Source organism: Melopsittacus undulatus, chromosome 8 (genome assembly GCF_012275295.1).
Source record: "Melopsittacus undulatus isolate bMelUnd1 chromosome 8, bMelUnd1.mat.Z, whole genome shotgun sequence".
In the NCBI taxonomy this organism is placed as follows: domain Eukaryota; kingdom Metazoa; phylum Chordata; class Aves; order Psittaciformes; family Psittaculidae; genus Melopsittacus; species Melopsittacus undulatus.
Window position 1 is genome coordinate 11,173,778 of NC_047534.1, and position 23,302 is coordinate 11,197,079.

The following is a 23,302-nucleotide window of genomic DNA, read 5'->3' on the forward strand; positions in this document are numbered from 1 at the left end:
CCCCCACCTTCATCAGCCCCTGGCAGGGCTGGAGTGCTCAAGGCAGGGGGTGGCTGCCCCTGCCCGGGTGCTTTTCCTTTTATGGCCAACAAAGAGCTGCCACAAAGCAGGGAATGCCTCGGCTGGACCCTGGTAACAGCCATGTCCTGCGGTGGGGGCTGTGGGGAAGGGCCGTCTGCCCTCCCAGCAGTGGGAAATGGCCCTGCTCTCCATGTGGGTCTGGTTCCCCAGCACCACCATGGGGCAGGGGAGCCCTGGTGTGCAGTGGGTCTTTATGGCAGGATGGGTCCCCGCTGGGTGCTGGCGGCCGGGTGCTTTGTGAAGCCCCGCATCGCCCTTTGCCCCAGCACAGCTGAGATAAGGGACTGGGATGCACTGACTTGGGCTGCAGAGTAAACACGGGCTGCTGGCTCCTGCCGGCACCGCACTTCCCTCCTTTCCCTGCTGCCGGGGCAGCCGGCTCCTGCTGAGGGCCGGGCTGAGCAGTGGCCCTTTGTCACCGGCGGCGGGTGGCGAAGGACACGGCACACACTGGTGCCTGGCGGCAGTCATTTATTCACTCGTCCCATGGCCGCTCTGCCCCAGCAGCTCCAGGTGCCCAGCACTGGCACCGCTGCTGCCAGGTTTATCATTAACCGGCGGCACGTGGCGGGGCTGGGGGCCACGGTGGGGTCACAGCCCGGCAAAGGGCTCGGCCTCCAGCCCTGGGCGGCCCAGCTCCGGCTGCAGCTCCCGCCCGGCACCCAGCTCCGGCCCCAGCTCCACCGTCCAGTGGGCCAGGAGGTCGCTGAAGTCGGGGGTGCCGGTGTGGAGGAGGCCGGTGGTGCCGGGGCCCGGCTCCCTCCAGAAGGAGGGCGGCAGCTTCCTGCGGTGCATGGGGGTGATGTGGCCGTACTTCCTCTCCAGCCGCTGTGTCTTGCCGCTGGCCGCCCGGGGCGGCAGACACCGGTGCACGCCGTACTCGAAGAGCTCGGCCAGCGGCCCCAGCCTGTGCACAGCCCCGGGGCTGCCCCGCGGCGCCTCGGGCTCGGTGTGCCGCGGTGAGCCGCAGTCCTCAGACATGCCATGGCTGCCGGCGGCCTCGTCCTGGCCCTGCCGGCCGAAGTACCGCTGGATGTCACAGCTGATGAGCTCTGAGAACCGGAGGAGCTGCAGTGTGGGCTCGGCAGTGCTGGGGACGGCTGGCTCCAGCCTCGTGCTCTCCTCTGCTGCCTCCTCTTCATCCTCGTCCTCGTCCTCCTCCTCTTCCTCGGAGAGGTCGGGGAAGTCGGGCTCGGGGCGCACGGGCAGCAACAGGCCGTGCGGGAAGGGTGAGGGCAGCCGCAGCTCGGCCAGCGGCCGGATGACGCCTGCAGCCATGTCAGCAGGCAGGGGCACCCTGGGGCCCGCGCTCACCCTGCAGGCAGGACAGCGGGTGAAGGTGGCACGCACCCCGCACCCCCGGACCCACTGCACTGCGCTTGGCCCTGAGGAGGCAGAGGGACCGTGCTGTGCTGTACGGCAGGCAGGGCAGGGCATCCCCCACAAGCCATGGGACATGGAGCAGCAGGGATGACCCTACCAAGCTGTAGGATACAGGGCAGTGGATACATTGCCCTGAATTATGGAACACGGGACAGCAGGGACATCCCCACTGAACCTGCGACATTGGGCAGTAGGGATGCACCCACTGAGACGTGTGAGACGGGGCAGTGGGAACATACACTGAGTCATAGGATATAGGGCAGTGGGGATATCTTAACTGAACCCTGGGGCATCAGGCAACAGGGACATCCCCATCCAGCCATGGGATGTGGGGCAGTGAGGATGTCCATGCAAATCCATGTTATGTGGGACAATGGGAATATCCCCAAGTTATTGCATGTGGGGCAGCAGGGATGTCTCCACCAATTCATGGGATGAAGGGCAGTAGGGACATCCCCTGAGGCATGAGCCAAGGGGCAACGGTGACATCCCCCAGAGCTGTGGGGCAGTGGGATGTTCCCCTTCCCCTTGGGGCTGTACATGGGCTTCAATGGTGCTCAGCACCCACCCTGCCACCATGGGTCTTCTTGAGCTGGATGAGGCCCCCCCTAGTTAGTGCTACCTGTGCCCATGGGTCCCCAGCCCTGTCTCATTGCAGGGCATCCCCGGCCACATGTCATTGCCCCAGCCCTGAGAGGGTCATGAGGCAGGGGACAAATCCTGGGGGACAAGTACTTCTCCTGCCATGCCTGAGACAGCACCGCTGCCATCCCTGGGGTCACCATGCATCCCTCTTTGTGCCCTCCCCACCGCGGGAATCCCATCCCTGCCTCCGTGCTGCCCTGGAGCTCAGCCTCTGCAGGCACCACGTACCTCCAGCCTGCAGGGAAAGGGATGCGGGGCTGCCCCAGCCATGGGGCCAGCCTTCCCCACGGCCACCTGCAGCCGCAGAAACACCGCGGGGCAGGAGGGCATCGCCCGGGGCCGCGGCTCGGCACTCACCTTGGCGCTGCCGCCTGGCCATGCATAGGCTCCCGCGCCGCTCCCCCTTCCCGTCCCTCCACCTGGGCCTGAAGTATTTATAGCGGAGCAGCGAGCTGACGGCTGGCAAATATTTGGTAGCTGTATTGTAATAGTAGACTCAGTAAATAGAGCCGGGGTTTGCTTTAGCACCCAGCAACGGGAGAGCGGCGCGGGGAGGGACGTAGGGACGGAAGGCAGGGCTCACCTTAATGGTTCACTAGCCAGGGGATTTTCAAGTGTTGTTCCTGTAAATTCACCTATTAAATCGGCAGCCCCAGCTGCCAAACTGCCCGCGCACTTGTGCCGAGGGCTCTTATCTCCGTGCTGATTGGAGGTGAAATCAAGCTTTGTCAAATAGGCGTAAAATTGAATTTCATGCTATTTTGACTCCTGGAGTAGGGATCTTCTGAAGAACACACTGCCTATCGAGCCATGCCTCTGCAAACAGGCGCTGCCACCGCACCGGGTGGAGCCTCTCCATGGGTCCCCTTTGGTGCTGTGCAGCCCCCATGTGGGTCTGGACCTCGCATCTCCAGCTCCGTGCTCCCCAAGGCAGGTGTAAGGCTCCCTGACCACCGCTGGATGGGGTTTGGAACCTTTTGAGGTAGCAGGATATGGCCACCATCAGGAGATGGCACTTCAGGGTGCTGTGGTCCCGGGGGCATGGGGCTGAGTGCCCAGGGGTGGTGGCTCTGGCTGGGCAGTGCCAGCGGATGCAAAGATGGGGATATGATGTGTGGAGAGCAGCTGGGACAGCCCCATGGCTGGGACCAGCACCGAGGACTGAAGTGCAGATGGGGTGCCCCATATCTCTGCTGTGGAACCATGCTGGTCCATGTGAGGGACTGAGGACAGTGACAATGGTGAGCAGCTCATGTCCCAAAGCAGCTGTGGCCAGAGGTGCTGTTCTGCTTTGGCAACAGGAAGTGCCAGAATGGCCATGCAGGGCACAGCTGGGGGTCACAGACGGCTGAGGTTCGGAGATTGCTGTGGGACACAGAGTGGCTGAGGACACAGATGGCCAGAGGATGCAGGACAGCTGGAGGGCATGGAATGGTGGGAGCCTGACACAGCACCCAGACCCTGTGACTGCCTGTGCTGGGGACAATGGCCATTGGGTTTGGGGACAGCCAGAGTCCTGCTTGGAGCTGCCCTGTCCCCTGCTCTCGGGGTGATCCCAGTTCCCAGTCTGCTCTCCCTGCCACCCTGGGCTGAGCGTCCTGCACCCTGGGGCTGACTGGGTCCCCCGGTGCTGAGGGGGGGTCCCAGCCTGTGGCACAGTGCAGCACTGCAAGGAGAGGGCCATGCTGTCACCCTCCCCTCCTGGGGCAGCAGCCCTGGGGCACCCTGCAGGGGCAGAGCTGGGCACCGGCTCCACAGCACTCCCCCTCCCCTCTGCAAACAGACTGGTACCGCCGGGATGGGAGCAGCAGCCATCCCGCTGGAGCACTGCTGGGCAAACACGGCGAGTGGGAGCAGATAAACCACAGCAGCTCTTTGCGCCCTGATGCCACCCGCTCTCCTGCCCACAATGGCTCCGCACCGCACAGCTTGGCACGGCTCAGCACCGCTTGTGGATGGCTCTGCACGGCCTGGCACGGCTTGGCACAGCTCGGCAGCCGCTGTGGCTCTCTGCTGGGTCCACACGGTCAGGCCTGAGAATGGGTGCTGGGGCACCCAGGGTCAGCGCTGCCGATGAGGCCCAGCGGAGAGCCCACAGCCCGTGCCTCCGCCCGACACCGCCCGCTGAGGCGGGGACCCGCGGCCGGCCCTCGGCCCCCCTCTCCCGCAGGGCCTTGCGGCACCGGGGGGGAGCGGCTGCTGGCTCCGGCCCCCGCTCCCCCGCCCAGCCACGCCCCGCCCCGCCGGCGGACTACCGGTCCCGGCATGCCGCGCGGTGGCGGGAGGGGCCGTTTCCGCCCAGCGCCCGCCGCGCGTCGCCGCTGAGGTCTGAGCCGTCGTCGAGGCCGCCGCCGCCCAGCCCGGAGCCCCCCGCGCCCCGCGGCACGGCCAGCGCCCGCCATGTCGGCCCAGGCCCAGATGCGGGCCCTGCTGGACCAGCTCATGGGCACGGCCCGGGACGGTGAGTAGGGGCGGGCGGGGCCTGCAGGAAACGCCGCGGCCTGGCAGCCGCCTCACCCCCGCGGGGCCCGGCGCGGCCGCTGCCTCCGCTCCGGACCTGCGGCGCGATCGATCCGCCCGCGCCGGGGGACGTGGCGGGCCAGAGCCGGAGCCCCGGCCCGCTCCGCAGAGGCCTGGCCCTGGCGCCGCCGAGCGAGCGAGCGGCGCGACGGGCGGTGCCGGCGGAGCGGGCCCGGGCCTCGGCGCGCCTCTGGGCGGCCCGGCGAGCTCGGCCCAGGGAGCCCGGTAGTGGTAGGTCGCTTCGGCCCCGGCCCTAGAAAGCGCCCGGCGTGGGGGAGCCTCGGGAGGAGCCCGCCGCTCCGGGCCCTGGCTGCCACAGAGAGAGGTGGTAGAGCAGGCTCTATGCCCAGGCCGCGCCGTACGCACGGAGGCGTGTAGGTAGGTTGCCTGCAGGAGCCGGCCGCTGTAGTTGTTGTCCAAGAAAAGAAATGACAGCCTGTGCAAAATATGTTCCCGCTGCGGTTTGTATCTCCCTTCTGCGCCTTGCTGAGTACTTAAATCCCCTCTGGCACGTTAGCAGGGCTGTGCAGGTACTTTGCACTTTGTTTCGTAAGTGAATAAGTGCTTTTCTTTCTTTGTGTATTGAGTTGCTGTTGAATTGCTTCCCATATTTTTATTTCATACAAACTGAACAATTGTGGCCCCTCTATTTTATTTATAAAGGTTCAGTGTATCTTTGCCTGCCTACATCAATCTGCAAGGGAGTTGCAGAAAAGCCTCATGTTCATCGAGCCGTGAGTCACAACCAATTTTTAAAGCTGTTATAACAAAAACAAAAAAAAGTGTTTGCTTTTTTTTCACAAGTAACTTTAAAAGTGTAGCTTAGAAAGAAAAAAAATAAGAAAAACCCCCCATTTTCAGTAGACACAACATTATTCCTGGATGCTTGCGAATCCTAAACTATATTCATACTTTAGTATTACACATACCTGTGTCATATACACAGTTGAGCTTTAAAATTGTCACATACCATTACCACTTTGCCTTTACTTTTATGTATCATTCCCCTGACTTCCTTACTGCAGGTGTGGGCAAGAAAACTTTTCCTTTAAAACTTTTCAACAGTGGGCATAAAATTCTGCAGCTGAGGTCTTGAAGAATGCAGATGGGTATAGTATATGTTGGAGCTCGCAGTGTGTATTGACTAACTTTGTTTCTTTTTTTACTTTTAATTTCTTTGCTTTTCTGATATTGTCTTGTTTAAGTGGCTCCTGAGTGTAAAATGTCTTCTGAGGGTGGGATGTGGGTGGGAAGCACGCTTCGTGTTCCAGGCCAAGACCTGCAAGATTCATCTTTGCCTGGCCTTGGAAAGCAGACTGCAGATTCGGTTTTCAAACCAAATGGACTGATGCTTTAATTGTTGTATGAGCAAATGCAGTCACCTATAAAAACTGCCCAGCACAGCCCTGTTCTGTGAGTCATGGCCCTCCAGTAGCGTGGGATTTGGTATCTCCTGCCCCTTCCTTACAGTAAAAAAGGGGGGGGCATAACCCCACAAAACATAAAAGGTTTTGGCTGTGAGCCAGACTGTCTGTCTTCTTTTTTCTCCCCTGGGTGTGCTGTCTCTTTATATGGATGACACGCCTTGGACATTACTTGGCTCGCCAGCACTGTGTTTAACATGGTATACTGGATGACTAAATGCTGAAATAGTGTTTTTTCCCAGTTAAAAGTGTTCCAGAATATCCTGATACCCTCTAAGATTTTTTTTTTGAGTAATTTTGGGGAGCAGGAGCACCAGGTATTTTAATCTGCATATTAAGGTGAAATGATCATACCGAGGTCTTTGGTCTTGAGTCAGTATTCTAATGTCTCCTTATTTAAAACCACAAATGAATTTCAGGAGATGAAACCAGACAAAGGGTGAAGTTTACAGACGATCGTGTTTGCAAGAGCCACCTTCTGGATTGCTGTCCCCATGATATCCTTGCAGGAACAGTAAGTATCTTTGTAATAAGGAGTTCTGGGGAGGCAGATGTTGGTATAACTCTACAGGGCTTAGCTGTGCGTTGTGGGTACTTTCTAGAAGAGATCAGGCTTTCTTCGCCTGAGGAGCTGTCATAGTTCTAATTTTAGTTTGTGTGACTTGTGTATGGAACCACTGAAGTCAGGAGCTCTCAGAATTCACTTGAATCTTTTTTTTTTCTCCCACTACCACACATGAACTTACAAGATTATTTCTCTTTTAGCAGTTTGAGATGCTTAGGGCCTGAAACTTGTATTGATTGCAGAGGCTGCAAGACCATAGCTAGCCTGCTGTTCTGGGTGCTCTGGTTGCATCTTCAGGTTAGCAAGTGTTTTCTTATGTGCTGCAATAATTGTTAACCCTTGGAGAATTTCAGTCTCTTTTTTTCAGCCATGTCGTGTTCCCTGATGGCATGGCAGCTTTTTCATCATTCCTGCTTGCCACAGTAATGGCAGGTTGCAGCTCAGGCTGACTTTGTCTTTAGAGTTGGTTGATGTGAGCAGTGTGTCACTCTGCCTGACTGGTTTGAAACTGTTGGGTCGACTCGTTTGCTGCTGCCCTCTGGGAACAGAGCTGGCTGGTTTTCAAAGGTTTGGCTCACATGCTCTCTCTCGGAGAGCAAAACGTGATGTGGACTTCTAACAGTGGGATCTTGCTGAAGTAGGTATTCAGTTTAGGTGCCCAGATGAAAGATGGAGTCTGACTTTGAAAGAAAACAATGCACATCTCTTGCAACTATTGCTGTGCTACAGAATTGCAGGATGGAGATGAATGTGGATGTTTGAAATCCATCTTTACCCTCCCTGTTTGAGACTAAATACTGGGGCAGTTCATATTGTCCATCCATTTAACTAGATTGTTTAAAGATACTGTTGTTATTTATAGCTCTTCCTGTTGTTATTTCAGGAGCTGTGTTTGACGCAGTGGGGTTACCAGCAATGGGAGGGCTGGCACTCCTTTCTCTTTGTGTGTCACTGTGATAGCAAGACTCTGGCAGCATTAGTAGAAAGAACTTTAGTAAAAGCTGCCTCAACTCTGAGCTCTCAAACTTTGGCTTTTCAATGCTATTGCAGGGTAACATTGGAAGAGTTAAATACCAATCTCTGTGTTTGTTATTAATTTGAAGCTCAGGTATATTTTTCAGCAATCAGCTTCCATATCACCTCACTGCCATTTCAGGAGTTCAAAGCTGCTTAGATCACCTTCTGCCCACCTCCATCCCTCATACAGGTCACTGTTGTTAGGGTATATCTTTTTAACACAAGAGTCTACAAAGTCTCTTTGGGCCCAGACAGTGTTTTGCAGGTAGAGGCTGCTTTCTGCCTCTTCTGGTACGTTTCCAGGAAGAAAGTAAATGGTGAGTCAGAGGAATTGCATTAAGTGACGTGTATGACTGCTGGAGCAGGTGTCAAAGTGTGGAGGAAGTCTGAGGTGTTCAGATGGGTTGTGAGTCTCCTGGGGCTAAGAAGCCCATAGAGAAAGCTTGTCCTCTTGCTTCTGATGTTACTTGTCTGCAGTGAGTCCTCTTGCTGTGGAGTTTATGATCAGAAGCATTACAGGGGAGTAGGAAGGAAGACTGCTTCTGTGCAAATGGTCTTATGGGTCACTCGAATTATCTTGTGGTAGCCTTTTTAAGTAGCTGCGGAGCTCTCTACACCACTGTTACCAGGTTACTGGGGCAAGAAAAAGTATTGGTGCTGCAGATCTGTGTTGAAGGAACATGTGATGTCCAGAATGGGAACAGCATTTCAGCTGTCAGCTCTACCAGCACACAATGAAACTTAGCTGGAACGTGTAGGCTTTCCTCGTGATCTCAGTCAGGTTCCCTGACATCTTAACCGTGTTCCATGAAGGGGAGAGCTGCGTAGGTGAAGCATCTCTGGATGTATATTACTGCAGAAATCAGGACTTTGGCTCTTTTTGGAACCTTCCAACAGATCCTTCAAGCCTTCTGGTGCTGGTTATGTTGCATCCTTCCCCTGAGGCATTGTTAACTGCTGCATCCTGCATGTGTGCAGATACTCCTTAGTGGGAGGCTGACTGGGGAGAAGCAGGAAGCTGGATCCCTGGGGTCACTGTGCTCAGCGGAATGTGATGGAGTTGCATTCGCTGGCCTTCACGTTCAGAGTGAGAGGAATCCAGACCATAAGTAAAGCAGTGGAATATTCCTGAGAGCTGCAGGAGGCATGCTGATGTTTGCTTTGTTTGCCAGTGGTCCTGGTCATACAAGCTGCAATTTTAATTTGGTGCCTTTTTGTGATTATTCTTTTTTGATTATTCCCAGAAACTTGTCCAAATGTGTCACTAAATAAACTGCAATAGTCTCTTCTTGGTGTCTGTGGGTAGGGAGTAAACTTCTGGGAGAACACAAGTTGGTTTAGTGTGCTCATATGCTGTTATCGGGGGACTTGTCATCCAGATCATTAATGGCATGCACTGACTTGCCTCTGCAGCTGATGGTAAACATGTTTCTGTTAGTGGAAGTCCTGCAGCACGTTCAGAGGTGGCATCAGCTGGTAATCCTGAATTTTAGCTCCACTAATAAGCAGACAGGTCAGTCTGAAAGCTGCCCAGTTAGAACACAGCTTGGAAATGACATTGAGGGAATTAATTGTGTTCCCTGCTGGGAGATGTGAGTGAACTGAAGTCTGTAGGTTGGAGGGTGATTTTGTAGGGGTCTCTGCTTTCCTTTTTCACTTGGGTGAAGCTCTGCAGCTCTGATTACTATTAAAAAGCCTTTCTCCTAGAAATAGGCTTTCCAGTGAGTTAGCAGTTTAGTAGCGATCGTAAGAGATAGCTCACAATGTGGATTGCTCAGCAAATGTGAACAGGATTAATTATCAGTGGCATCTACATGTATTCAAAGTTTATGTGCATGGGGGAGTTTAAATCTTTACTCAAGAACTGCTGGGGTCCTTGGGACTGGTGGTGACTGGGAGAGAAGAGGATAGCTGGCTGGGTGTTTCTGCCATGACATGTACCCTGTAATTTGTTCTGTGGCTCACACTTAGGCCTTTCATTATTTTGGCTTTCAAAATGTCATTCTTTTTCTACTTTGAGAAATGTTCTCTGTTACATATTGATAATGTTGAAATGCCATTTCCATGGTTTGAGGGCATAATTAACTTTGGGTTATGTGGCTGTTGACTGTGGGGGAAAAAAACCCCACAAATTTAAATAGCATTGATTAGAAGGGGAGTGAAAAGTAGCATGGAAGTCAGAGCTTCCTGCTCTCAAGAAGTCTCTTCTTAGATGGGGTCATGTATAGGATTTAGCTTTGCTGGGTATGTTTAAAAGTTTCAGGCTGCAGCTGACTATGGGAAGGGACTAGCTAGTAGAATTAGGCGTGGTGTTGAGTGTGGAGTTGTGCTTATCTACTGGCAAGTGCCCTTATTCCTTTAAGTCCATTTGTTCTTGGTCGGAAACATTCTGTCTGTGTTCTAAGATTTGGTATCTTTCAGTTTGTTACTAGGGCTCATCCTGACACAGGTGCTTTTCCAGGTGAGTTTTAAGTAGGGTACAAATCTGTGTGTTTTGCTGTGCCATAGTAGGAGGCATTTGCAGTTGCTGCTGCAGTGTGCTGTGCCTTCCCAGGTCCTTCCAGCAATTTCTAAGGCTGTTCTGTGACCTAGAGAAGGAGTAGGACTGGACTTAAAGTGTTTGGGGTATTTTAATGTTGTTCCAGGAACACCTAGAAGAGGAGTTCTAGGGAGCATGTGGTGCTTCTAGCTAGTTCTGTTACTGACAGGTTAAGGGGGAGTCTTCTTCATCAGGAGACTTTACGAAAGTTGGCAGGAGTTAAGTATCTGCTGTTTGTTGCCATAACGGAGGGTTCTTACATTGATTTTCCTTTTTATTTTCAACAGCGAATGGACCTGGGAGAGTGTACAAAGATCCATGACTTGGCACTGCGTGCAGATTATGAGATTGCAAGTAAAGAGAGAGACCTGTTTTTTGAGCTGGATGTGAGTACAGAGACATTCCAGTTACTTCCATGAAAACTGCCTTTAAAAGTTATTTGACTGAACAGTAGAGCTCAGTGGAAGTTTCAGCTAGCCATGTTACTTGATGTGTTAGCTGACAAGATGCGGAGCCCCTTCCTCAGGGTCATCTCGATTGCTGCCTTAAAACTGAAAGTAATTATGGCCCTTGCAACACCATTAGTCCAGCTAATGAGGAAGGCTCCTCTGGCATTCCTTGCATCAAACATCTGCTGCTCTGTACCAGGTCATTGTAACCTGGTGGCCTGTCCCAGAAGGAGATTTAACATTAAAAGCCTTCTGCTCTGTGGTTTCTCTTTCCCAGATTTAGTTTTCTGTAATGAAACAGATCAGACAGAAGAACAATTCTATCTTCCCTTTACATGTTATTCCAGTGCTTTTGTCCTTGCACCTGTTGCTCACGCATTGGAAGTTCCAGTGCAAAGCAGTCTTTGTGTGAGCATCCTCTTATGTGTCAGAGTAAAAGAACTGTGTCGGGTTCCAGGCAGATGACAGACTTAAGGGCAGGGATCAAGTGTTACTTTTCTACAAAGTGTCATATCTTTTTTTCCTCAAGGCATCTGTTCTCGAAGCTGTTTGTACGTTATATAGGGATTGCTGTTGGCTGTGTCTGGCACAGAGGGCACCTTTATTCACAGTTGTTTGTCTGAAAATGCAGGCGATGGATCACCTGGAGTCCTTCATCGCAGAGTGCGACAGGAGAACAGAACTGGCCAAGAAACGTCTGGCTGAGACACAGGAAGAGATCAGTGCTGAAGTGTCTGCAAAGGTATTTTCCTTGCAGTGAATGTTTGGTGTGAAAGTCTGTGTGAGAGCACTGGAGCTGTGTTGTCTCTGACACCATTGATACTTGGGAGGTAGGCTCCACAAAAGCTTTGTGGTTCCCAGCCATCCTGCTCAGATTCTGCTCTGGCTGTTCTTGTAGCAAACTTACCGGTACGGAGGACCATAGTAGTACAAAACATGAACTCTAAAATTGGTCACTTTAGCATGGCAAAAAAACATGTGGGTTTCTCCCCCACACTGTTTAGTGTTAATGTAATAGCTTACAATGTTAATGTAATGAAATAATGTAATAGAATAGTAAGTCTATCCGGTGAGTGTAATCTTTTCATATAACAAATCCTCATGGAGTTTCCTCTTTGGGAAACTTTCCTCTTGCTTCATGGGGTGAATACAAAAGATTCATGAGGCTGGTTTTCTGGATTCTGTCTTGTTCTGTAAGCCAGAAACGTGCTGCTTTTTGTGGCAGCATTGATGATGTCCTCTCCGTGTCATTTTTCTCTTTGCTATGTATCTGTGCCTGCATTGCCTGTACTTGGCCCACCAATTCCTTTTTGTTGGGAGTCTTGACTTTTGGAGATCTATGGTCATCTTCCAGCAACTGATTTTGTTAAACAGGATTTTTTCAAGAAAAAAAGACAAGTTGTCATGCAAGGTTCTTTTTTTGTCTTACTAAAAACTACCTGATCTCTTTAGGCAGAGAAGGTACATGAGCTGAATGAAGACATAGGAAAACTCCTAGCTAAAGCTGAGCAGCTGGGAGCTGAAGGAAATGTTGATGAGTCTCAGAAGATCCTGATGGAAGTGGAGAAAGTCCGAGCGAAAAAGAAAGAGGCAGAGGTATGGTGTTGCTTCTCCTATGAACTGCAGTAGAGCACTGGGGTAGGCTGAGCCATGACAAAGAGCTGGGTGGTTCTTGCCTCTTTGCCTTTGTTGCCAGTATGTCCTTGTTCAGTTTCAGCCTTGTGCCAGCAAACAGCTGGCAGTGTAATGTGGTAGATGAAGAATACAAACTTTTATCTAGTGAAGAGAGCTGACAGAGCAGGGAGGGATTTATTCTCACAAAGACTGGGTCGCTAGTTGCTTGCAGGGAGAGACTGTCAGGGTAGCTGTGCTTTCTAAGTGTTCGTTATGGCACCTCTGTATATTGAGGGTGGGTTTTCATTCTTGAAAGTAGCAGTTCAGTTCTTTACAGGGTTTTCTCTGGAGGGCTGTGACTATGTAAGGGCTCCCTGACATTTGTGTGGATTTTTTTTGCCTACCTTTAGGAAGAATACCGAAATTCAATGCCCGCATCCAGTTTCCAGCAGCAGAAGCTCCGTGTGTGCGAAGTCTGTTCAGCATATCTGGGTCTCCATGACAACGACCGTCGTCTTGCTGACCACTTTGGAGGCAAATTACACTTGGGTTTTATTCAGATTCGTGAGAAACTGGATCAGCTGAGGGTAATCCACGCTGTTTTAAGCCTTCTCCTTGTAGTTTACTAAATTCATACAGAATTCTTTGCAGAGTGCTTGTGAAAGTCCAGAAATTTCTGATTGCAGAATTCCTGAAACCTCAGATGAGGGTTTGCATAGGCTCGTCTTGGGTTTGTTCTGTAATTTCTGGGTAACTAAATATGTGCAGTCAGAATTAGGCAAACCAGACCATCGCTGTCATTCGTTGCAGCAATGCGATTGCATTGTTGCAATCACCTTTATTTTTCTCATTGATATGGCTGAATTTTGTCACTCTGGGTTTTTTAGCTGAGATGTCTTAATGAAATGCTTGAACTGAAATTTCATGTTGTGCTGTTGGTGAAAAAGGTCTCCAGCTGCTGAAATGATAAGTTTTCTGAAAGGGTTCATAATGGAGTTCTGGTACTGGCCTTGCTTGCAGAGGCCATCAGCCTGCTTGAGTAAGAGTGGTGAATCCTGTGCCTTATTCATGAGACAGTATATTGAGGTCAGAGCCCCTGATGATCATTGGCACAAGGCCTCGGCACTGTTCCATTGTGAGTTATGTACACTCATGGTGAGACAGTCCTTTGCCTCAGAGCTAATGAGCTTGTCTCTTAGAGCCCAAGTGCTCAAAGCAAAGTAGGGAGTGGCATTTCTTGCACTGATGGATGTTAGTGAAGTTGTAAGGAAAATTGAAACCTTGATAGAGATCCTAACTAGCACACTAAATGCAGTGGAACATGTTTTCGTCTTACTACCTTTGTCTTACTATCAGAATAGTCTTCCTGAAGATCTCTGACATGTTACTATATGGCTGAAATACGATGTGGACTTTTCCTTTCCTAGAAAACAGTGGCAGAAAAGCAGGAGAAGAGAAACCAGGATCGTTTGAGGAGGAGAGAGGAGAGAGAACGAGAGGAGAGAATGGGCAGACGGTAAGTGGAAGCTGGTAACTGGCTTGTGAAGTTGGTTTTGAAGTAGTCTGTTTTCTTGTATCTGAGCATTGCTGGAATTCAGCATCTGCTGCTGGATTAGCTGTTGGGCATGCTCTGGATACTGAGCACCCTGGCATTTAGTTAAAGGTGAAAACGAATGCACGAACCCCCATGTTAGAGTAATTGTATGTGTATTGCATATTTCAGATACACACCTCCATTGAGTATTTGAAAGATGTGGTCTCCATGTAGTCTTCAGGCTTATACTGGTCTAGTCCTTGTCATTGGAAATCTGAATCTAGGTAAAATGCCCTTATCTCAGTGGGGAAGTTTAAGATGAGTGAGGGCTGTGTCTGGTCGGAAGGTGCTAGTCATGCAGAAATTCCCTCCTTGCTTCTAGTCTAGAAGATGACAGCAGAACAGAGCTGGTATATGTGAGCCAGGGGGTGAGGTGCCTGCCTTACTCTGAAACTTTCCTACAATAGCAGCAAAGTGCTTTTGGCATATCTTTGGAAAACATTTCTTAGGGGATCCAAGGGATCCCAAGGAGTGGCTCCTTCCGCAGATTGAGGCCGTATGTGTCACCTGCTCATATGTGTATAATCTGAGCAGTGGGAGTGGCTGCGGTGTTGGTATTCTCAGGACAAGCTCTTCCACATCTTGCCAGCTGAACTGGAAAAACTCTCTCTTCTGTACCTGAACAGAACAGGTTCACTTGTGTGTCAACAGCTTGGTTAAACAGTCTGGTGTGGAGAGGGTGGTTATCTGCCGTAGTCAGGCAGAGGATGTGGCTGAGTAGGAATGCTGCTCTCATTGTCACAGCATCTCCCCAGTTACCTCGTGTTTCTCCTCTTGTACTTCTTGCATCTAAAAACCCAACTTTACTGCCTGCGGAGAACTCTTTTTCACCCTCAGTGTCAACTGAAGAGTGTATTTCAGCCATCCATGTCTGAGGCATGAGATACATAGCTGCAGTATGCTCTAAGATAATGCCGGCTTCAGGGCATATATTGCTGGAAGTCCTGGCAAATAAATACCAGAATTGAAGCAGCTTGGTTTTCTGTGCTCTGCAGCTTGCTGATTCTGGTGTACAGTGAAGCCCCAGATTTTTAGGCATTCTCTATTCAGGAGAATTTTTCCTGTGGATTTCCTCTCTCTCTGGATTATCTGGTATCATATGAGGCACCAGTTCATGCTGCATCTTTCTCCTGAACTGCAGCTCTTTATGTAGAGACTCACAATTTTCTGGCATCCATGCAAGACTGACAGTCAGTTACATTTGGGAGCTGCAGATTCTGGAACTGGGTGATGAGTGCAAGAGTTAATTGAAAGGGATACATTGCTATGGTCAGAAAGATGGAAGTGAAACAAATGTCTTCCTGTGCAGCTACTTTGTAGTGGGCTCTTTCAGACGCACAGCAGGACCATCTGTAACCTGGATTCAGTGTGTCTTTCTCCATGGTGTCTCTTCTTCCTGGAGTTCGTTTTTGTGTGAGAAATGCTCAGCAGAGTTGCCTTCAGGAAGAGTCCTCTGGATCTCTTATTTGGTGTGCATCTCCTCAGAATACTGGCTTTCTTCCTTCTGTGGCATGTCTGTGGTTTTGGTTTTGTGTTGTTTTAAGTAACCCCAAACCCTCAGTTCATGAGAGCTAGGAGCCTGTTGTGTTCAGAAATAGTCCATATGTGGATGAATCTGATGAGGGGATTTGAAGACCACTTAATCTTTTAAGTAGGAAGGGTTTAAAAACTGCATTGAGTTAGCTTAAAGTCTGGGCTCTTGCTGATTCCATACATAGTACTACTTGTGCTACAAGTAGTGCGTGGCACAAGGCTGTGGTCAGCCTTTGCTCTCACTCTGTGTGGAAGCATCCTCTGTTAAGGTACCAAAGAAAAGCTTGTTATGAAGGAGTCAGCAGTGCCATACAGAGGAGGCCAAATTATTTGCCTCTCCAAAATAAGGACTTGACCCAAAGAAGGAAAATAGTTTTCCAAGTGGGCACTCAGTGTCAGAACTGGAGTCAGCCCAGATTTCTCCATTTCTCAGCACCCTTACCTGCTGGGAGCTGTGGACCACTGCGCTTGCAGGAGCATCTTTCCATCAAAAACTAATGGGCAACTTCTACTGCCTTTGAGACTGCCTCTCTTAACCAGAGCTTGATAACTGTAAAACCACAGAAGACATATTTCTTTCATAACTCTTCTTGTAATGTCTTCATATGCAGCATACTCAAGGTGTTATGCAGTAAGAAAAAGTACTGCTTGACTTGGAGAAGTCTTCAGTGACTTACAGATGTTATGATGTACCATGGAAACCTGTAGATTCACTTGTGAAATTCTTACCTCTCACAGACTTTATTAATTTGTCAACTAAACTGTAATTTCTGCATAAGGATTAGGGAAGTGGGCTGTTAGCCCTAGTGGTAAATAAACAGAAGTCCCTTGGTGTTGCTGGTGGCTGCGAGCTACCCAGTAATCTCTTAAGACAGAAGTTCTGTGGAGAGGTGGCATGCTTGGAAGTGCAGACCTCTGATTTGCTTCCTGAGTACGCCAGCAAACAGGTTTAGGTGGAGTTGCCAGATGGGTTTCCTTTGTATAAAGTTAAACAACACACAAGTTGTGAAATTCAGCACATAGCCTGTGTGATACAGGACCAAAAAAAAAAAGAGGAAAAAATAAATATGCTCCGCTTGTCATTCCTCTGGACAGCTCTCTTCTCCTGTCTGCTGATTCAGGCTAGTAAGGAAAGTGCTTCTTTTGCTGGCTGCCTCCTGGATTCTGAAGTTTAGTGCTGGGGAGTGATTACCAGGTTATTGTACACATTCCTGCTCAGATTACAGTTATGGAAGGTCAGCCAAGCTTTTCACAGGCTATGGAAGGGCTTTGTGTAAATGTGTGCACTGGTCATTCAGAATAAAGTGATCAGGAGGAAAAGAACATTGGGAACTTGGAGTAATTACAACCACAAAAAAAAATACAGCTGTCTGCCAGGTATCTAGAGGGGGTCCTGCTGCTCCGTCAGGTTCTGCTCCATGAAAAAGGAGGTGTGTGGTTATTGCCTTGCTCTCCTGGCTTAGCAGCTCTGCCTTCATCTGGTTGTCTTGTGTGTTGCTTCAGATCATGGTCCATTTGCCTGACTCCAAGTTCAGCTCCACGCTGTTTACAGTTCTACTTGAATTGCTGCCCACATTTTGGGTTTTTTTTTGTTTTTACCATGATTGAACAATCCCATTTCATTGTGAAGGAAGGTCAGTGCACATTGATTCTCTTTATCTTGTCTTATCCAGGTACAGGTTTAATTGATATTATTAAAATAGATGCTTCTTTATCGCTGTTTAAAATTTTACCTGTGTGTAGCTTTCATCCTCATCTCTTGTTACAGTGCTCCAACAGCTCTGTGGCTGTGTAAATGGAACACCTCTGCGAGCCTGTACACAGTGGGGAGACAGGAACAGTTACAAGAGTGAGTCCCTAAGTCACTAAGACCAGCCACTTCTCAGTTAAAGCAAAAAGAGGCTGTTCGCACAGGGTGTGATGTTTTGGTGTAAGCTGGCTCTGAAATGTGGCCATAGAGAAAAAGGGAAGGCCCATATTTCACAGAGTAGTATTTTACGTGGTGCTGAGTAATGGTGCTGCAGAAGTTGAGCGAATTGAGACATTGTTATTTGCAGACTGCCAAAAGCTAATGCAGCATTAAGCTGAGAGTGCCGCACATGAGTTCTGAAGCCATGGAAATGTGGGAGTAATAGTGAGGCTTGGATTGTTCTTCTGAAATGGCTTTCTAAGTCTGGGATGAGGGATTTTTAGTGTCACTGTTACTTTTCAGTGATTGTTCTTTCATTGTGTCTGTCCCCTCCTTTTTTCTACCTCTTTTCAGGGAAAATACCATTGATGCAAATTTCCTCCTAATGTTTGTTAAACAAATCTGATGAGTGAGAAAATACTGCTTTCTCTTTATTAAAAGCTTTTTGATGTGCAACTACCTCAAAGGAATCAGTATCTTTCTGACTGGAGAGTGGCACTTCAGAACGTTAGAGTTGATGTAGCTGACGTGAGACTGCAGAGCGTAAAGAGCATACAACCAATATGCACAGCCAGGAAGGTTTGTTGTGGTGTGTTATTAAGAGACTGAATTGGTTTGTAGACGTTTTAATTTCTGACAGGAAGCTCTGCATGTAGAAACTAGTGTTTCTACAGATTTCCTCAGTTTTTGACACATTCTCCCTGCCCCCAAGTTGAAGCTAATTAAATGTTATAATGGCAAGCTTTTTTAAAATGCCATATCACTTGGGGAGTGCTGTTGCATTCCTGTGAAGAACTGCCAGGGTGGATGGGTTGTTCTGTTGAAAACCCACTAGCTATATCATACATTCTCTTGCTTACCTGTTCTCTTCTTTCTAGGTCTGGATCAAGAAATAGAGACCGTCGAAGGTGAGTGCACATTTCTCTTGCAGTTCTCCCAGATGCCTGTTTGTGTTTCTATCTAACTACTGAGGTTTTTCCTGTGCGTCACAAATGAAGTTCACTCGGTGCCCCAGTCTCTTTGTTTTGCTCCCTGAAGGAAATGGGAATCACTGCTTGGGCACCTCAGTGGTGTTCTGCAGCCTAATGTAACTTGTAGTCTAGTCAGGACAGATAGTGTTGTGTGCAGCAGAGCACGAGGCTAAGAACATTTTTGATGCCGCTTTCAATAAATGTCTAAAGTACTTTCATAGTTGTGATGTTTGAAATGTATCTATTACCTGTATGATACCTCGTATGGAAAAATGCAGAGATTCAAGATAAAAGGTCCCCCATCTGTATAGAGAGCTTGCCTTAATTATGTGACAACATTCTCTGTGGTCAGGTAGCTGGAGATCTTCCTCTCTACTGCTTTCCATATAAGTTGACATCCTTTGTTTAGTTTTTAGAGCAGACTGAAACAAATCTGCTTCTAAAGTGCAGTACTTCCACAAGGAATATCCTCTCTTAGCAGACTGTCGAACTGGTTATGGTAATTTCACATGCCACTTTCTTTGGCCTCTCTTCTGTTTAAACAGGCCTCACTTCGAGCGAGGCACAGCTGGTAGGCTCTGTTCTAGGCATTGACACATGCTTACAGTAACAGTGGGAGCTTTTTATATAAGCTTCTCAGCAAATCAAACTTAGGTATGGGCATTTTGTTGGTAGCATGAGGCCCAGGAGAGAGGTGCCCACCCTGGGGCTGATCTGCCTTCTGTGTTGGCAGGGATGGGGCTAGGGGTGCGAGTGCTGGTGCTCTGGATATTTGTTACTCGAGAATGTCTGAAAGATGGGCTGAGGTGTGCAGATCTGATGCACTGACCCTTCTCCTGAGTCTGAGGCAATGTGTGTCCCCTCCAGATCACGGTCTCGGGATAGGAGGCGGCGACGCTCGAGGTCGGCTTCCCGTGAGCGGCGGAAGTCTCGCTCCCGGTCCCGTGACCGACACAGACGCCACCGGAGCCGCTCCCGCAGCCACAGCAGAGGTCACCGGCGGGGGTCCAGAGACAGGAGTTCAAAACACAAGTATGTATTCTGTGAATCCTTGGCATTGCAGTGAGCCTCCCGGTCCTTTAGAGTGAGCAGAAGTGCAACAGGATTCTCATGTTAGCAGCTGCAGTGTCCTGTGCCAGCTCCTGGGCCAAAGCAGGGCTTCCCAGTGGCTGGTCGTAGGTGGCCTCACATTACAGCAGTAGTGCAGTTGTACAGTGAGGTGCCAGCATGAGAGGACAAATCTAGGAGATAGAAATGGCTCCCTGGTTTGCAGTGCTGAGCTGTGAGAAATTGCTGGTTTCTTGTAAAAGAAGCAGCACAAAGGCTTGCTTGAGCTAATTGAGCTTTCCCAGGCCTGTGAAAGCCAAGTAACTGAGAGGCAGTTTTGACGTGATATTTCTATGGTTACCTTCTGTTTCCCAGCTTCTTTCAGTGCTGGCACGGGGAAGGAAGTGTATGATTTGGGATCTGGGGGAAGTCATCTGTTAGAAAGCTGCTTGAGAGAGAGGGGATTTTTCAGGAATCTGCACTGGAGGGAGGGAAAAAGGAGGCCATGAGGAGGAGTTACACCATTCTCCTGTTGTTGAGGAGAAGTGCTATAGTTAGAGGAAGGGCTTTAAGCCTCTTCTGAAACTCATCAAAACACCTACTGTGTTGGAGGAAGGATGAGACAAGCATATGTAGGAGTATTAGAAAAATTGAATCCTTGTGTTTCCTTGCAGCTCTTTTAAGCCCAGGAGCAAGTCTGTCACCAGGTGAAAAGCTTGCTGAAGCTTTAAGTCCTCCTAATTCATAGGGGAGTGCTTTAGCACTGTCTCACCTGATTAGGCACCACTGCTCAAGTACAGTTCTAGAAACAAACCGACTGCTGGGTGTCTTGTGTCACTTTAGCTGAGGGGTAAGAACAGGTTTTAAAGATACCTGATGCTGGGGAGGGAAATAATGGTCTGAAAAAATATATCTTAATGATTGAGGGGGGATGTGTAACTACTGTTAATTCTCCAATGGCTGAGATACTAAAGTCCTTTTTTAAATCTGTCTTGAACATGAAAAATAAAGAAAAGAAGTTTGGACAATTAGGAAGTGAGGAAGACCCTGTAATAACTATTACTAAAGAGCAGGTAAGGGATTACTTCGAAAACCTTGAACACATTCAAATCGGCCCATGGAGGTTGTAGGGGGATTGGCTGGCTGACAACTTGGGAGAGACAAGGGTCAGTTTAAGAAAATAAACCAAAGAACCAACAGGAAAAACCCCTGTTCATTGAATGAGTGTAGCCTCTGTTTTCACCTTGAATTAATGAAACCTGCATTCAGGTTCTGGTCTGAGCTCTCACTTGTAGAAGAAAACAGGCTGTCACAGGATCTGGAAATCTTGGGGCAACAGGCATTGCTGTGGGAAAAGAGTTAATATCAGACAGATGCGTGTTGTTGTCTGGTTAAATGTCACCATTTAATGAAAATGAAATGGCTTGTGATACAGAGAGCTGCAAGGTTTTAATGTATCAATTGTGCAGTATTTCCAAACCTTACAATCAATGTGAATGAAAGCTGGAACCTCTGAGGTGCCTGCCAGGTCCTCTTCTTGTGACTGTAAAGAAAAACCTGTGTGCTTAGTCTATCAGTAAAATGTCGTGGCCCTGCAGGGTCTGTGAGAGCCTCTGCCTACTTCTGAAGGGGCTTGGGCAGATAGGGCTCATTCTGAATCAGCACCTTTTGAAGGCTGTGAGCCAATAAGCTGGTGTAAATCACGCAGGAAAACAGCCTTTTTGGAGTGGGCCTTCTGCTTAATTCTGAGTGGGCTGATGCAGTGAAGCGCTGCTGAATCTGCAGCTGTCCTTTGAGCCAGCTGTGAAAGGCTTTGCCTGTGGTGTGGGCTGTGAATGTAAATCTGAATCACCCTGGCTTTGAACCCAGGGGGCTGCCCAGGACCATGCTTGTCAGGCTGCACAGTAAAAATGCCAGAGCTGAGCAAGCATTTGAGTCCAGAGAATACAGTTGATATTTACAATTGTTGAGCAGAAAGCCACTAGCTTAGCGCATAATGAAAAAAACCTCTAGAAGACACAAGCAGAGCTGAGTCATAGGTGAGGAAGAAATTGGAAGTGCTTTAGCAGGGCCCAGTTAACTAACAAGGGGCCCAGGGAAGACCTCAGAGAGCCCTTTTAGCCACAGCTTGAAAGGATTACTCCAAGGAGAAAGTAACAATGGCTGAGCTGTGCGTTTAGCACTGTAAAACTGGTGTTCTCCTACATAAAGCTTGTGGAGGTCCCAGGGTTGCTGTCTCAGGGCTCCAGTCCCTGCAGTGCAGTACCTAGGCACATTTCTGCACAGAACTTGTGTTATGCCACAGCCCTTTTAGGGAAATATGCTGTCATTTTGTGAGTATTTGAAACTCTTTTAGTTATGAAGCTCATAGCGATGGTTAACTTTGTACTTCAGATCTTCTAGAGATCGATCTTCAAGAGAAAAGTCACGAGACAGAGAGAGGAAAGAGAAGAGCTCTTCTGAGAGGCGGCACGAGAGCACAAATGGCAAATCTCGTTCCAAGAGATCAGAAGAGAGAGAAGCTGGCGAGATCTGAACTCAAATGATCTGTGTTGCACTGTAAATAGTCTGATAAAACATTCTACACAAAGCCTAAATTCCCCATTTATATTTACTGAATACAACTCATCTTTTGTAGTTTGGAATTTTTATTGTTTGGCAGATAGCTGTGAGTTTGTAGAGACAGAGTTACGTACTGTTTAACAGGATCTTGTTTTAGTAGGAATCAATAAATCTGGACGGATCGTTTCCAATTCAGGCCTGTGGCTGCCACACTGTGTTTGTCTGACCCAGTGACCGCGGCCACCTCTGCAGCGCTTCAGCCCTTCCCTAAAGATCTCCCTGACCTTCTGTGAGCACACCAGTAGCACTGGTTCTCAATTAATTTCTCCTTCTGTTTATATGAAATTCAGAAGTGGGTTTTTTTTTTCCTTTTAGCGCTTACCTCTTTTTTTACACCTCCAGCATTTTGAGAGCTGCCTTGCTACTGCAGCTAAGTCAAGACAGACCAAATTTGGCCCTGATCTGCCCATTTTGAAAGCTGTAATCTTTTGTGAGGATGACCAGATGATCTGGAGCACATTTTTAAGAGGGGCTCAAGTCTGGTTTAAGTACTTGTCCAGTTCAGATACAAACAGAACAGTGCAAAATCAGGGCCAGTGTCTTCAGTAGCGGGGTACAGACCCAGCCTGCCTGTTTTCTGTGCACTCTGGAGTCAGGGCCACTTCCTGGTGTTTTCTGACTTGCGAAAAAAAACATCTGTGTATGTGTTTTATCCAAGGCCAGGCAGGCAGAAGGTGGCCAAGAAGCAGAGGTGACTGGGGCTGGAGTAAAGGCCAGGGCCAGGGTGAGGGAAGGGAAGGCTGGAGCTGCCAGCAGCGCACTGCTGTACCTGGGACCTCAGCACCAACGTGTGGAGGAACTTTGCATATTGTAACTCTCTTGTTTGTAACTAGGTTTATTTTGCAGTGGGGAGGAGCCCCCCCCGCTGTGCCTGACACAGCCCGGACCCCGGACCGGTGCTCTGTGAGTAACGCACTTGCTGCCAGCCGCGCTGGGCGCTGTCGGGGCACGGGGCTGGCTGCTGCTCCTCAACTCGCTGAGGCCGGTGTCACTAAACACTGCTCTCTCCTAACGCGACCTAGAGCGTGACTGTCAGCCTGTGCTCCGGCCGTGCCCGGTGCGGGGGGTCCGGCCGGTGCTCGTCCCTTCCCGTAAAGCTGCTTTAACAGTTTCGGTTCCCCGCGGCCTCCCCGCGCCCCCTCGGTGTTAGTCCTTAGTGCATGCGACCCCATCCCTGTTGTTTTACATCTAACCTGCGGTTCGCGTATTGTTTTGTGACCCCCGTGCCGGTGCGGGGGGGGCGGCGGGGCGCTCTCGGGGTGTCTGTACGTGCCTGTGCTGTTCTCTCCGGTCTGATCGCATTAAAGACTGTGTTTGTGGCTCTCACCGCTGCCGGACTCGTTCTTGCGGGGCCCCCGCACGGCGGAACTGGGCAGGTGCCTCCTGGCG

General features: G+C 49.6%; 2 protein-coding genes across 8 annotated transcripts; one reads left to right on the forward strand and one right to left on the reverse strand.

Moving 5' to 3' along the window:
- Nucleotides 1-672: 672 nt before the first annotated feature.
- Nucleotides 673-1,359, reverse strand: PERCC1 (proline and glutamate rich with coiled coil 1). Its single transcript, XM_034065708.1, has one exon. The coding sequence runs from the start codon at nucleotides 1,357-1,359 to the stop codon at nucleotides 673-675; it is 687 nt and encodes a 228-aa protein (XP_033921599.1).
- Nucleotides 1,360-4,420: 3,061 nt separating this feature from the next.
- On the forward strand, nucleotides 4,421-23,241 carry LUC7L (LUC7 like). 7 transcript variants are annotated; one of them, XM_034065155.1, is made up of 12 exons: nucleotides 4,421-4,570; nucleotides 5,293-5,363; nucleotides 6,473-6,567; nucleotides 10,462-10,560; nucleotides 11,255-11,365; nucleotides 12,076-12,219; nucleotides 12,648-12,824; nucleotides 13,665-13,753; nucleotides 17,133-17,213; nucleotides 18,152-18,181; nucleotides 19,112-19,276; nucleotides 21,686-23,241. In XM_034065155.1, the coding sequence occupies exons 4-12, from the start codon at nucleotides 10,465-10,467 to the stop codon at nucleotides 21,825-21,827; spliced, it is 1,035 nt and encodes a 344-aa protein (XP_033921046.1). In that variant the 5' UTR covers nucleotides 4,421-4,570; nucleotides 5,293-5,363; nucleotides 6,473-6,567; nucleotides 10,462-10,464; the 3' UTR covers nucleotides 21,828-23,241. The 7 variants fall into 7 exon arrangements, with proteins under 7 accessions (XP_033921046.1, XP_033921044.1, XP_033921048.1 ...); XM_034065153.1 differs by lacking the exon at nucleotides 5,293-5,363 and adding an exon at nucleotides 20,303-20,364 and having other exon boundaries at nucleotides 21,686-21,821; XM_034065156.1 differs by lacking the exon at nucleotides 4,421-4,570 and adding an exon at nucleotides 4,882-5,007.
- Nucleotides 23,242-23,302: the final 61 nt, after the last annotated feature.